Source organism: Hoplias malabaricus, chromosome Y (assembly GCF_029633855.1).
Source record: "Hoplias malabaricus isolate fHopMal1 chromosome Y, fHopMal1.hap1, whole genome shotgun sequence".
Lineage (NCBI taxonomy): Eukaryota > Metazoa > Chordata > Actinopteri > Characiformes > Erythrinidae > Hoplias > Hoplias malabaricus.
The window spans coordinates 15238504-15254105 of NC_089820.1; the positions used below are offsets into that span (position 1 = coordinate 15238504).

General features: G+C 39.7%; 2 protein-coding genes across 13 annotated transcripts in view; both read left to right on the forward strand.

Annotated features, from left to right (window-relative positions):
* The window catches only part of LOC136679348 (adenylate kinase 8-like), a 29683-nt gene extending 20939 nt beyond the window's left edge, over nt 1-8744 (forward strand). For all 7 annotated transcript variants that reach the window (XM_066657813.1, XM_066657812.1, XM_066657815.1 and 4 more), the window contains exons 13-15: nt 2218-2359; nt 8027-8107; nt 8199-8744. In XM_066657813.1, coding sequence (XP_066513910.1) covers nt 2218-2359; nt 8027-8107; nt 8199-8445 — 470 coding nt within the window. In that variant the 3' untranslated portion in view covers nt 8446-8744. The remainder of the gene's footprint in view (nt 1-2217; nt 2360-8026; nt 8108-8198) is intronic.
* A 922-nt stretch (nt 8745-9666) lies between these two features.
* The window catches only part of LOC136678183 (ATP-dependent DNA helicase DDX31-like), a 28433-nt gene continuing 22497 nt past the window's right edge, over nt 9667-15602 (forward strand). The window contains exons 1-5 of one of the 6 annotated variants that reach the window (XM_066656117.1): nt 9667-9685; nt 12542-12719; nt 13948-14198; nt 15282-15357; nt 15480-15523. In XM_066656117.1, coding sequence (XP_066512214.1) covers nt 12621-12719; nt 13948-14198; nt 15282-15357; nt 15480-15523 — 470 coding nt within the window. In that variant the 5' untranslated portion in view covers nt 9667-9685; nt 12542-12620. Of the gene's footprint in view, nt 9686-10463; nt 10536-11356; nt 11648-11734; nt 11754-12541; nt 12720-13947; nt 14199-15281; nt 15358-15479; nt 15524-15602 lie in introns of those variants that run through there. The other 5 variants (XM_066656116.1, XM_066656114.1, XM_066656115.1 and 2 more) reach the window with 5 other exon arrangements.

Below are 15602 nucleotides of genomic sequence, written 5' to 3' on the forward strand. Positions count from 1 at the left end.
ATCAGTGTTTTCAGCCTACAGGGCCAATTTAGCACCACTTTTAAACGAAGCACAAGAAATGTCAGTGAGTCCGAATAAAACAGACTTGAAGGGAAGAAATTTTAATATATAAAAATATATGATATGGATTCTTTAAGAGTGTAGTTGATCGATGCTGCAATTAATACGGAAGGAATTTGAGTTATAAGTTAAGTCTGACAGAGAGCATACAGGGATGGAGCACGAATGGGCGGATCAAAACGTGCTTGAGAACTCAGGCTGAGTCCCTGTTGATCACTCTCTGGTGTATTCTCATGCTGCTAGTGTGATGCATATGGCTAACAACTTGATTTGTGAGGCGCTACACTTCTCCCTTTGACCTGCATCAAAGGTTTGTTTTATCTCTTTATCTCAGCACAGTGGTAAAGATGAAAGCCATTATGATTTTGAGCTCTGTTATCCTCATAGTATAGCTGAACTCCATAGGGCTGCGATGAGCCACTCATATTTATCGTTATCCCTCGCACACTCAAGTCTGAAGATGTGGAGGAGGGCCTGATGCCTGATTGTTAGACCCTGATGGTGCATGTTGACTATCTCCTAAACTGCTCTGGTGGCTGTCGGTAGCAGATGTATTCATGAATTCTATGAATGTGTGTTTGCATGTTTGTTGGGAGAAAAGAAAAGAATGCATAAGAAATGCAATGTAAATGTTGTGTTAGCTCGCACTCCCCTGCCTTGGTGAACTGTGCTGTTTTGTCCTAGGGGAGCGCTTTCTGGTTGGGTGTGAAGCCTCTGATTGTGACTCACTCACTCACTCACTCATTCACTCTCTCTCTCTCTCTCTCTCTCTCTCTCTCTCTCTCTCTCTCTCACCCTGTCTCCCTGCCAGCCCCTTACATTGTGACAGTGAAGATTTCAGGCAGAGAAGCTTGCCTAAATAATTTAGGAGTTGATTAATGGGCTCGCTGGGGTATAATTAGGCAATGGAGAGACGGTGGCTAGTGGAACCAGTACAGTGCTTTGGGGATTTAGGGAGCAGGATTATTAAGGAAATGAAAAAAAAGTCTTACAAGAAGAGAAGGAGGAGAAGGAAGAGAGGAGAGCAGCCCTCTCCAGGCTGCCTGCCGTTTGATGCAGAGCCGGGGAGAGAGAGGCAAGAGGCTGTGAGCGTTTGATGTGGAAATTGGACAGTTTGAAACCGTCGACTTTAATTTTTCAGCATCCGCGGGGACCCCCCTGGGTGTGAGCTCACTTTCCTTAAAGAATGGCGTTCTATTTTTCCCCCTCACCCCCATTATTTGTTTGTCCTCGTCGCCTTCAGCTTTTCCTTCAGTTTTTTCCATGTGCCGCCCTCGTCTTGCATGTGGTTTTTTTTGTTTGTTTGTTTTTTTTTTCCCTACATGTTAAAAAAGTGTCTTCATCTCAGATTTATATCAGTATCATCCCCTTAAACAACTTGCTTATGTTGCCTGTCAGGCGGCTTTGTTCTCAGAGAGAAAGCAGTGAAACTGGTTTAAAGAGTAAATAAACATACATGAATTCAAATAAGTATATTCTAGCTAATAGCTAATTTAATCTAGCTATTAATGGATGGATGAGCCCTTTGGCATTTACTGGTAGACAATACTATTTGTGGCATACCTCACACCAAAAGTGTTTGTTGAAAAGTATCATGGAGTTAATACACCTTGACTGATGTGTTTTCCCATCAGATGAAATTAACCTTCATTTTTTTTACATGGGAGTTACAGCACCCATGTCAAATATCTCTTACTCTAAAAAATCCTCATGTAAAGTGGTGACTGCTTTTTCCATGCACTCATCTTCTAGAGTACCTTTTGTTTGTTGTTTGTTGGTTTCCTGTCAAGGAAATAAATAAATACATACACGCTCTCATCAGATTTCTTAGATCCTTAACACTTTGCCCTGATGCAGTTACAAAGAGATGGTTTAGATATAGAATCCATAAAAATACAAAGTAGTTGCTTGTGTGTACAATCTTTGTGTGTTTACAGCATATGGAACAAATATATGTATCAATGACACAATGAGCTGACATCTTCCTATTTGAAACTACCAAAAGAGAACCATTTCCTTCTAGGCTTTTGAATCCTGATTATTAATACATATAATGTCTTATGTAATCATGAAAAACACAAGAGAACATGAATAAGGCATAATAAGATGCCACATTGTCCTTTTATCCTATACTAATTTCCTGTTAAATGTCCTCAGTTCCAGATAGCATGGTACTGCAGATCCTGACTGAACGACTGAGCAGACTAGACTGTACCATGCGAGGTTGGATCCTGCATGGCTTCCCAAAAGATCTGGACCAGGCCGAGGCTCTGCAGGAAACCAAATTCAGACCCAGCAGGTGCCCAATTTTTATACATCCATACAGCAAGTAAAAGCTTGAGTGAAAGTGACTGATGGATAATATCTGGAGAGAATGTCATGCTAATATTAATAAAAAAACAGACAGGAAAGCTGGTACATGTATATAGTAACATAATTCTATTATTTAATATACTTGGAAAGAGTTACAAATGTGAGAATTGAACTACATTGTAAAAGGAAATGTTCAAAAATTTAATCCAATACACTTTTTATAAAATTCAGACAATGTTTCCTCACCTTTTGATAGCTCTCCTGTCTGTTTGTAAGCTCAAAAAAGGTGTGGTGTTTATGTGCAGCTCTGTAAATGGGTAACAAACTAAGTTTCTCAGTCCAAACTGGCTTAGGCACACAAATTTCAAACCCAAACAGGGTAACGCCGGCTTCGTACTTAAACATACTGTTCCAACTTTAAAGATGTATTGTAGCTAGGGGGGTGTTGCTTTGAGAACAGTAGTTCTCCAAAATTGTCTATTTTGCTTTTATTGTTTACTGAAATATAATAAGGCAGCACACTGGCACAATAGGTAGTATTGCTGTCACACAGCTCCGGGATTCTGGGGTTGGGGGATCGAGTCCCGCTCCAGCAGGCTGTCCTGTGTGTTCTCCCCGTGTCCACGTGGGTTTCCTCCGGGTGCTCCGGCTTCCTCCAATGGTCCAAAAACCACATTGGTAGGTGGATTGGCTGCTCAAAAGTGTCTATAGGTGTGAGTGAATGTGTGAGTGTGTGTCGCCCTTTGAGGGACTGATGTCCCCTCCAGGGTGTGCCCAGTGATTCTGGGTAGGCTCCGGACCCACCGCGACCCTGAACTGGATAAGTGGTTACAGACAATGAATGAATGAAACAATGAACACAACATAATACATTTCTGCTAGACAGATACATTTATTAGAAGCAGATATCCAGTCAGTTGCTCATTGCTTAATCAGCAGTCAGCAGCTATATCTATCTCATCTATAGAAAAAGCTAATTAGCTGATGAGCTATTTGCCAATTTGATATCATAACCTTTTGTTATTTTATTGTATATACTGAAAGATTTGTTTTCTTCATTTATTTTATAAAATTCTGATTAACTAATTACTTAACGTGTCTTGCAAATGTTTGAACTGGAAAGTTTGGTACAATAGTTTTTCATGTCATACCGCTGTAACCACTCATATTTTGTAATATTTTTGTTTAGCCCCAAGTTTTTGCCAGATTTTCTCCCCAATTAATCTGTCTCCAGTTCCACCCATCACTGAGCCAACTAAGAAGAATGCAAACTGCACAAATCTGTCACATCAGCAGACAGATGCCATTACTATTCAGCACCATGAGCGGAGAGGTGGGGAGAGGAGGTGCCATCCAATATACATCAGACATTTTTTCCATCCTAAACTATATCATTAACATTGATTTTGATTTATACTTTTAATTAGTGCAAATAGATATATCCAGATGGTATTTATTAAGATCATTTAAGGTATACATGTACACAATGTACATGAATCAGAAGGCTTCTCCATTTTGGCATTCCTTTCAAATATTTAACATTTTATCCTGTGATGATCAGGCAAGTAAAAACAACACAAAATAAGATGCACAGAAAGCACTTTAAAGGATGTGCTTGGTGTGATTTAATCAGGCTCCTGTGATTTGTATTCTTTTCAATTATCCCAAATACTGAGTGCAACAGCATAAGGTTCAGATTGCTCACTCAAATTACTGGAGCTCATCTATCCAAATGGATCTGATGGCACTCTGCGATTGTGCAGCTTGTCTTCAGTGTGTGTCTGCTTCACAGTTGCAGATAGAGCCTCACACCAAGCTGACGTCACCACTGACATGTTTCATCCCAGTTTAGGCCTCATGCTGGACTGGGGCAAGGATCAATGTAGTAGCTTAGTCTGTTGTTCTTAATTTTTTTGTATACAGAAATATCTATGTCTGTGTTGGTTTTAGGTGATTTTAGATTGCAGTGTCAACCATTTGAAACCACATACACTTCACTCATAGAGTTACAGTAGGCCTCTGTGAGTGACCTCCTGTTCAGGTAACGTCACTCACTTTGTCCTATCTAAATCCCACATGAATTAATCATCACATGCCTATCCTTTTTATCTCACCTCTGTCATCTCCTGCCACTCAACTGCCATTCCATAAGATTACAACCTTCTTCCCTCAGCTATTAATGGTATATTACTAAGCATTACTTATTTTGAATATCCTCCTTATTGTCTCTTTATGCACATTTAGACAATAAGCCTATATTTACTACAATAGCTGCCCCTGCTGCTTGGGCTAATGGCAGGAGACCTCATTTACATGGCATTAGCGTAATTGATTTTGGGGGACCGGCAGTTAGGCTGGCCCTGAAACAATGGGTAGATAATGTTACTTGATGGGCCGATGAGGGCCCAATGGCAGCGCTCTACCTGACAGATTTATTAATTAACGGCTATCCAGTTACTCAGCTTTAGAGCAAATGAATAAGTCAGTCAGAGATGTGGCACAGTGCCAAGCCATGGGCATGTAAAAGGTGCCACCGGCAAACAGCGAGGAGGAGGGTAAGAGGGTAAGGAGCATGGCAGACTTGGCATTGCCTATAGGTTCGGAAGGATCTCTTTACCCATTTCCTGAGAGGGCTCCTCTAACAGGCTTCACTGAAGTTGGTGTGTGTCAAGTACCAGGCAAATGTTCTGCTTGTGCCACCAACTTGACCACTGGAATGGAGCAGAATGTTTGGTATTTGGAACACTCTGTTGATGAGCTTTGTAATCTATAACAAAATGTTTAGGTCCTTATAGTGAAATGTATTCAGTGTAGTGCTGAATGATATATCATTATTAAAGAAAGCTGGATTATCAGTTTTTAGTTTCTGTGCTACTATGTTCTACTGGTGACAAACCCAACAACTCTGTCAGCTGGAATAAAGGCCACACTTTTATATAAAATACTTCTAGTCATCACAGTCTTCTACTGTGAGTAAGCACCGCAGATTCCAGTTCTCAGAATCACTGAATGTGTTTGGGATTATTTAGACCATGAGAAGTAGAAAAGCAAATCTCCTGAAACAAATGAAAAAGTCTAAAACAAAGTAAACACATTGTCACTTTTGCAATTTTGCAAAAGTATTTTTTATCTGATGTCAGACAAACCTTAAAATCATTAAAGTACAACATTTACATGTTACTGAAATGCATCCAAAGGTGTATATTATTCTAAAGTATTAAACTGATCTATGGTCAGCTTGACATGGGATGCCCTTTTGTCATGTAAAAGAAGCCACCTGATCCCAGAATGACAAAAGAGGAAGAAGAGGAAAAGAGACCCTTACAGATAATCATCCCCCATCAGATAATTGAAGATGGCCTCACTCTAGTTTCCTCCTTAGCATAAGAGCCTTATTGCCTTTCAAAAGCTGATCAATCTCAGTGACCTCAACTTCCTGACCTGGAAATACTTATCTGAGTAAATATTGTAGAATACTAGAACCTATCCAAATATATAATCCATAAAATATGAGTGTGTAGATATGTATACTCAAAATAGTGGTCAAATTCCTAAAGAATATTGAAATAGGAAAATGTTAACAAAACAATTACAAGTTACAATGAATAATCATCATTTGTGCATGTTTATTTTCAGAGAGTTTGTTAATAAGGTTAGGCTCTCTGTCAGTGAGAAGTTTGTTTTTGACCTTGACCCATAACTTGATCCCCATATGATTATTCTTTGGTGGTGGACCAACATGATGAGTGATCTGCGTCCATCACTGGTCCATGTCATGCCAGCCCCTCCTACCACTTGTTAACTACAGTCCAGTTTGGCCAGTCAGCAGCCTCTTACAGCCCTGACACCCTCACAAACAATCAAAGTCTTTGGAAACGTTGAAATATGCATGGCTATCCGTGACAGGCAGATAAAGCAGGGCAATTAGCCACGTAATCCAATCGCCTGCTTGCGCTCTCTCTCTCTCTCTCTCTCTCTCTCTCTTTTTCTTCCCGTTACCACGCTCCTCTCTTGCTCTCTATTAGTTAAATGTATTTCATGTGTCCGCTTCCCATCAAATCAAGCAACACTTCCTCTAATTGGCTTATGAATTATACAGCAGGGGCCGCATTATAATTTAATCAGTGGTAAACATTGCCGGGCCGCCTGTAAAGAATCTATCCCTCATTAATTTCTTAATTTGGGGAGATGGAAAAGGAATGGAGGAAGAAGTAAAGAGTGGGAGGTTGTATACAAAGACCTACTTGGATCACTTCAGCCAAGAGAGGATAGTTAAGAATAACAGGGTCAAAGGGGACTATCCACTTCTTCAAGATAAGAGTTGGAACATATTTATGCAAAACACATATACAAAAACAAACACGTATGTTGACATCAACACATGGGCATATTTATGTGCTGTTTATGGGTGCTGTTTTGGATCATTTATAGCAGCACAGGACTGACGGATGCTTGTTAGCTGCCTTGTTTTTTGTCAGTCATTTCTTTGAGAATAGCAACTGTCATGTAAAGCAACACCTAGTGTAAATTGTACATCACCCCCCACATCAAAACTGGAAAGATGCACACAAGTGCACACCCTTTTCAGACATCCACCCACCCAACCCCCTTTTTCACTCCTACATTGATGAATATTTCATGAAGAAGCATTAATATTAATTCTAATAGCTTTGCAGAGTAGTTATTATTTCCTTTCTTAAGACAAATATTCATTAAAAATTGAGAAACATTTTCCATTTTCCAGAAATGATTACACTCTCACACACACACGAGTATCATGCCCAGAAAACGCATCAGAACTCTTCAAACAAGCTGTAATTTAAGTCGAGGACAGTGGTCAGCTGATGATCAGTTTGCTAAAGGAATCCTTTGTCCATTCTACAGAGACCTACTATTTTACACCCTCCAAAAGAGCAAAAAGGACAAAAGCATTTAAATATTTAATCAAAAGCAGATCTCAAATCTCCCTCTCTCCCTCCCTCTTTTTCTCAGTTTTCTTCTTTCGCCCCTCTAGAGAGAATTACCGCTTGCTCCACAGTTTCTGCTAATCTTTTCGATGGCTAAAAAGCAAGTCCAAACATCACGCCTTTCCGAGTAAAAATTGCATGATGTTGTAGATGTCACTGGAGGTTGGGGTTCTCTGGAGGCTTGTGTTGTTTTGGGGTCAGTTGGGATGGGAGTGGGCATGACCAGCTGATTGGTTCTTGCCCACCTGATCACACCATTAGGACCACTTTGTGTCTGGACATTGTTCAGCCAGAGGCACCCCTGGGTAGAGACCCCAACATTCCTGTGTTAAAGTACCTTCACACTCAGGAGAGCATCGCTTTTTTCCATTATCAGCTCATCATTTATTCAGTCCTGATCATGATTATTCCACTATTAATACTAGATGCACTTTGCAAAATAATGGCAGTAATGGATGGATTTGCCCATGGTTTTTCGCATGACCTCCCATTATTTTTAGCAACACTAACATAAAAGCATTGTTTTCTCTTGTTCCTTTTCAGAGGCACTGATAAAGAACTAATATCATTCATGACAGCCAGAAACTCCTATGCACAACATCAGTGGTTCTTCTGAGGAAATGAAGCTCAAAACGCTGAGTTACAGACAGAAGATGTTGCTAATGAAAGCTCCTCTCTTGTTTCAGAGTCTTCTTTTTGGAGATGACTGATGATGTTGCTGTTGAGCGGCTGACTCTCAGGGCCATTGATCCTGTGACTGGAGAAGGGTGAGAGATACCTCCTTTCACATATTCAGGTTCTTTAATTACAGGAATTCTTTAAGAACTCTTTGTGTTTTTCTTTTCTTCGCCCCTCCAGGTATCACTCACTGTACAAGCCCGCACCAAGTGCAGAAGAGCATGCACGACTGAGGTATAATCCCAAAAACTCAGAGACCGAGGTACAGAACAGGCTGAAGGACTACTGGACCCATGTGTCTGCCCTACAGGCTTTTTACCCACAAGCTGTACAAGTCAACGCTGACCAGGACCCCCACACTGTGTTTGAGTGTCTGGAGAGCAGATTGGTGGGCCGACTTCCTAAAGTACTGACTGACAGGGCCTGAGTGGGGAATATTCTCTTTTTAGATTTTTTGTCAGTGTAACATATTGTAACACAACAATGAGATTCTACTGAAATAGGCTTCACAAGGTACATCAGCATTTAAAAAAAAAGATCAGATATAGTATGGTCCATTATTACAGTTGATATTTTTGACACATTTCTAAATTTTCTTTATAGAAAAGAACAGAAAGGAAAACCCCACTTTGACCTCAAAAATATTTTGTATGGAAGCATCTCTGGAATCTTAAGCTAAAATGTTTAGTTTATTTAGTTTTAATATTATTCATCCTGCATTGTAGAAAACCCTAAATAAAACAAATAAATTCAGGGCTGAAGTGCTGCGTGCAATTGTTATCTAAAACAGACATTAGGTCCTGAAAAGATGGTTTTCACATTTTTTTTACACAAACTGACCTTCACTTATTAATTAAGTTCTAATTTCATGTTTTCAGTTCAGTTTGGTTTATCTTCTGCCTTGCTTTTAAATATGTATGTATACATTCAGCACACATACTTGTATAAATAGGTAGGTATAAGCCTAAAATAGTTTGCATTAGACATGCAACTCTTCAATTTCAAGACCTCTAAGGGACAATTACATGCCTTTGCCCCGAGTTATACTATACTTGTATATCAAGGAAAACTGAATTAAACATCTGATCCTCTGGTCAGTAATCGCTCCTGGCTTGTTGACCCTAGCTGACCCCAGGGAGTACAGCGAACCTGCTAATTATACACGTGTTTAATTAATGTCGCAATAAAATGCAGCCTGTCCGGGCCCTTTGTCAAGGGTAGTATTAGTCCCGCTTCAGTACCCTCATGCTAAGAAGCAAGAGCTGCTCTGATTATTAAGCCCTCCCCTCCTTCAACCCTCATGTTCTCACACTCACACACACACACACATGCACGCGTTCTCTCTTGATTTGCAGAGGTCACTGGATTGGCTCCCAAAGGGAAGGAAAGGAGTTAAGTGCACTGGTTAGAGAGACATGTTTAACAGCCTGGTTTCCAAACTCCCCTCAGATACCATGCCATGACAGGCAGACACTGACTTAATTATAGCCAATGAGGTCCATAGTATGCATCTCCTCTGAATACATAAACATGAGTATAAGGGAGTACATTCATTGAGTGAGTTAGTGGCAGAAGTGTGATACGTTTCTTTTAATTAGACAGGCATTATTATCTCAACACTCTCCATCTGAGCAGCAGAGCCTGTTTACTCTCCAAAGAAAGACCAGGTTTGTTAGCACATATTTGAATCTTCTGAAAAAAGACAAACATTCTGGGAGAGAGAAAACAGTGTGGATTCTTATAAAATGAGCTTAGCTAAATGAAGCCAAAAGCTGGATTACAGTTTTTTTTTTAACACAGATGCCTCAAGTAATTAGATAATTCCAAGTACATCTTCATTTTAATTAATTATTCAGGTTTATTCCTTCATATCATGCCAGAATGTGTGTAAAATACATTGCCTGGCCAAAAAAAGAAAAAAAGTTGCCTATTGGATTTAAATAAGCAAATCCCTAAGAGTCTGATTGGATCATCTCAGCTGGCAAACGTCATCTTAACCCTAGCTCAGTACCACTTTTCACAGTACAACCCCTTTTTAGGGTTAAAAATATTTCATGACGCCCTCCACATATGATTAAAAGGTATTGCTTTCGAATAATAATCATCACTCATCTGCATATGCCATACTTCAAATACATTTCATCATATTTTCTCATTTATTTCATTTTTTTCTGTTGAGACTTTTCTGTAGTTTCTGGAGTCAAGCATTTTTGCACATTAGCTATCTTTTTCCTCCCTGCTTCCACTGCCACCATCTAAAAAGTGCTTCATCTTAAAGCAGACCTGGACATGCAAATCATTAACCCGCAGGTGCAAATCTGAATTAAGCTGATTTAAAGAGTCGAGTAGAAAGGGGAATGAGTCGGTCTGATACAGTTAAATGGCTCTGGATAAGATCCGGCACAGATTTTTCATATGTGAAAACAGCATCACTCTCACAACCCCCTGGATTATGTCTGGAACCCCCTGTTCCAGGTTACGAATCCCTGCCCTAGCTAATGCAAACCCAAAATACAGGTAAGTCAGAAGACATCCCATGGTCATGGGAATAATATTATTTTGTTTCAGATAGGTCAAATTATTGGCCTGAATCATGCAAAGGAAACAACAAAATAGAATGATGAAATTACTGAACTGGTTTGCGAACTGTCCAATATATTATTTAAATCTGGAGGGACAGTTGTGAACAGCCAGCTTTACTGTATGTTGGAAAAATAACTTGAACGACTGTGATCAGACATCATTTAAATATGTAAATATTTATATTTACAGCAATGTGGTCATAAGAAAACCACTTGTTAGTGTGTGTGTGTGTGGGGGGGGTGCTTTTGTCTGCAGTGGGGGCATAAAGTTTTGGACTCTGGAGCAATGGAAATAGTTCAAGTGTTTTGATAAGTCCAGATTTATCTTAGGCCAGAGTGATGTGTACAGCAAAATAAGGGAAGCCCATGAATCAATGCCCTATTAATGCAAAGCACCCAGTGTGAACAACCCTGGAGGCCGTGTCATGACATGTGGTTGTTTCAGTTGGCCATGTCTAGGTTTCCCCATGTTATGTAGATGGTCAAAGTGGGGTTCTGACCTGTAGATTTAAAACCTAAATATCTCAAATCCCAAAAAAAGCATGTATAAATGATACACTATGGCACGGAACTACTTTTGTACTTTTGCGAACGTAATATTATTTGAGACACAAGTAGTAACGTTCACGTTCACTAGAGTACAAATGTAGACTGCATTAAATAAACGCTGAATACAATGAAAGCGTTATCAAATGTATTTTTAAATATTATTTTACTAGAGCGGTGTGGACTTTTATTTTGACATCCAGCAATCGCGGAAAAGGTGACGTGCTGTTTGGAGGAGAAAAGCACGTGTGAAATGCAGGAGCTGATGTTGTGGAGCATTTCTTTCTGAACGGTAGTCAAAGAGTGATCGTGTTTATCATTCAGCGCTGTTCGCTCCGTCCGCTTTAGAAGCAGAACAAGCCGAGTCACATAAGAGCTGTGAAGATATCAGTTAATTTCGCGTTTACTTGGTTTACAGTGAGTGTTGGAGTAGCAACTCTGCTGTACTGGGATTGTTCACTCACACCTTCCTGTTATTACTAACCCTTCATTGTATTTTATGTAATGATTTTACTGTTACAACTGTTTATTTTGCTAAAATATTTGTTACAAATCGCAGATCACATGGGCACAACTTTAAAAAACGCTATTGCAAAACAGCAATAAAGTAATTATTATTATGATTACTATTATTGTAAATAGCATTTCTTCGTGTGCATAAAGTGTAATTAAAGTTTTGCTACCATGTCTTTTCTCATAGATTATAATGAATAATGTTAATATGAATACAAATTTTAAATACTATATCTTCTGTACTATACTATATCTAACTATTAATGCACTAAACGATTCCCTGCTCCCTGAGCAGGATGAATGTATGAATACTGGAATTGTACAGCATAATCTGTACCCTGGCTTTGAAAGGTACAGATGCACTTATTGTGGATGAAATTGAATATTCTAATACAATTAAACGAAGCATTGACATACAGTAAGTCCACAGGAAGACATAAATATGCTACATAGTACATTTTAAGACACTTGACAAGGAATGAAAATGTCTCTGAATCTCCTGAGTTCAGTTACCAGCTGTGTAGTGTTGCTGATTTTGAGAGACGTGCTCTTTTCCCAGTAACTGTTTGTTGCATGACTGACCACCTCCCTGTAGACTGACACATCATTATTGTAGATCAGAACTTCAGTGGTGGTATCATCAGGTGACTTCATGCTGCACTTGCAACTGTGTTTTCCACACACTGAAGAATAAACACAAAGCAGAGCAAAGGCAAAGGGCTCAGTTCATAACACTCCCTTATGGGATGCCAGTTTTGAGTGTGGATGAGATGGCCAGTCCTCACATACTGGGTTCATTGAGATGTTTATGTTTGTTACTGACAAATTCAGCATGAGATATCAGTGTGATTATTGTAATTGTATGTATACTTTTTCCCCCAGTTTGAATAGCTGTACATGAGCTATATCCTGCTGAATCTGTTCCCCTCACATTTGTCAGTCTCTGTTTGCACCCCTGACCATGGCTGAGGGTGTGCTGTTGCTCAACATCTCAGACCCTGCACCATCCAGCCATTCCAACTCTCAGAAAAAACACAACCCACATCATAAACATGCAGAGGTGAGTTCGTAACTTAATTTCATTTTCTATAGTTTTGCATTGAATCTTTTTGGGGTTTCTGAACATTGTAACTTAAGAAATATTTAACTTATGGGAAAGGAATATGACATTTAAAAATATAGGGCGGCACAGTGGCGCAACAGGTAGACTCACAACTCCAGGGACCTGGACGTTGTGGGTTCAAGTCCTGCTCTGGGTGACTGTCTGTGAATCATGGTTTGGTGTGTTCTCCCCGCATCTGTGTTGGTTTCCTCTGAATGCTTTGGTTTCCTCATTGGTAGGTGGATTGGCAACTCAAAAGTGTCCATAGGTGTGAGTATGTGAATGAATGTGTGAGTGCATATTGCCCTGTGAATGACTGGCACCCCCTCCAGGGTGTGTTCCTGCCTTGCGCCCAGTGATTCCGGGTAAGCTCCGGACCCACCGCGACCCTGAATTGGATAAGGGTTACAGTCAATGAATAAAATAATTTCTTCAGTTGGGGTCCTCAAATGTCACAGAATGTTTGTGTGCATTTCCAAAAGCCAGGATTTATGAGTTTGGCCCCTGACCATAAGCCCAGATATGAGAACTGTCTCTCCACTCTTTTAAAATTAGACTCAGTTGGCTTTAGGTTTAAGTTATCTAGCTAAACTGAGGAATAATGCTTTGAGAAATACCCCTCATGAACTGCAGAGTGAAGAGTATGATATGAAATTAAATGATGTAGTTTGTGTGTGGGAGTGAATATGTGTGTGTGTCACCCTGTGAAGGACTGGTGCCACCTCCAGGGTGTCTTCCTGCCTTGTGCCCAATTGGTCTGGGTAGGCTCCGGGCCCACCATGCCCCTGAACTGGATAAGCAGTTACAGACAATGAATGATTGAAATAATTAATTAAAAGAATTAATTATTGTATAATAATAAAGAAGGAACTTGAGAAGAAATAATCATATAATTCCTGAAAAAATAAGCTAATAATATAAGCTTAATGGAGTGATGTCTAATCAGGTTGCACTAACTGCACTGTCTGCTGTTAACAGCCAGTCTTTTAATAGAAAAATGTCTTTCTATAGAATGTGCAGATGTTCAAAATTCCAGAAGAACAGATCCAGTATAGAAAGTCTATCATAAAGTAATTTACAGTAATAGCATATTGTCACTGTTGCCTCTCCCTACTGTCCCTATGTATTTATCAGTGTAGTGAATACATCTTTTCTCTGTCCTTATATGTGATATTTCTTTTCACAGAAAAAGTCTGGGACGGGGAAAAGGAAAGCGTCATTTGGACATTCAGAGGTCTCTGCTAAGCAAAGGAAGAGATCTCTCAGTAGTCACCACCTAAACCTTCAGAATCAGCAATCAGTCCCAACATTTAAATCAACACAGAAACCAAAAACATCTCCAAGTAAAGGTCCACGAGAATATCAGGGTTATGACCGGCCTTTTATCAAGACGTCTTCTCTCTTCAGAAACAACCCTGAGATCCCAGAGGTGCCCAGGTGAGTAAAATTTCACTCTGACTTTGGGCATTTTCCTCAAAGCTTGGTGAGCTGTCTAATGACATTTTTGGAAGCAGTTCAAAAAAGCAGTGGCTGACTTCACATGTGCACTATACACACGTGCGCACACACACATGACTCTCCCCTTGCCCTGCAGTTCAGCAGAGCCACCACCGTCTAGTACACATACACACACATGCTGAACTGCAGGGTGAGGAGGGAGTACTCTGTGTGGTTGTGTGTGTGTGTGTGTGTGTGTGTGTGGTTTTGTGTGTGCAGAGAGGTAAAATTTGCGGACCTCTCCTGACATAGCAGGGTGGGTAAAGTGTACTTGATAGGTGGGGCTTATCTCCAGCAGCCAATGACTGACTAGATTTCACACCCCCTGAAAAAACAGGGCCAGAGCACAGAAGTGAGAAGCTTTTTGAACTGAAAGCAAGAAAGTTTTGGAACTGAAAGTAAGACAGAGAAAAGCATAATTTGGAAGAAGTGCAAATACAAAATAAACAAGTAAATATATTTGGTTTTAAAAATCTCTGTATTAATATCATTCCTCTCCTTTTCCAAACGTAATTTCTTGTTTTTGGATTCTGTTTTTTGGTTCTCAAAAATCTTGGCCCTACTTCAACTCCATACCAGAGTTTTTAAAAATGAACATGCTCATGAGAAGTTATGTTGGGTGGTGTTATGTATTTTCTGTGGGCAGGAAAAGTCAGACTGTTTCCTTAATGTATTTCTTGTTGGTTATACGGTTATGAATGACTATAACCAAAATGTATCACTATGAGTTATCGTTAGCTTGTCTGTTGTGTGGCTGTCAGTCTTTTAAATATTTGCAAATGTCCATTACTCAAACTAAACTGGCTCTGACTGAATGTTTTAACTGCTCAAGCTTTTGGAAAGACACTGGGGCATTATGGGAAATGAAATGTCCACAGTGAATTTGTGTGGTGTGTGCTGTAGTCCCGCTCAGCAATCCAAAAGAAATTGACTTTTTACCTCTGTGATTTTAGTGGGGCACAGCAACAAATTGGGTCTAATGTCAGCCCTGGGGAGCAATAAATGTTGTTTTTCTGCTTGTAGCCCTGCTGTAACACAGGTGAAGGAGAAGGTCTTCACTAGTAACTTGTTTGAAGAATTGGACTTACATCCTCATTTGGTATGATCACAGCAGTGCTCTTTACCTTTGCTTACTTTATGTTTTAGGAATATGTTCCAGATCTGTTTTAATACTGAGTAGATTTTTTCAATTAGAATTGATTGACTTTCTCTGGTCCTCAGGTGGCGACACTCAATAAGGTGTTAAACGTGACAAATATGACCAGGTACAGGCATGATTTCTTCATATTCTAGTCAGTTGTCAGCAATATATGAGCTATTCTCCTGCATTCTCACACTTTATGT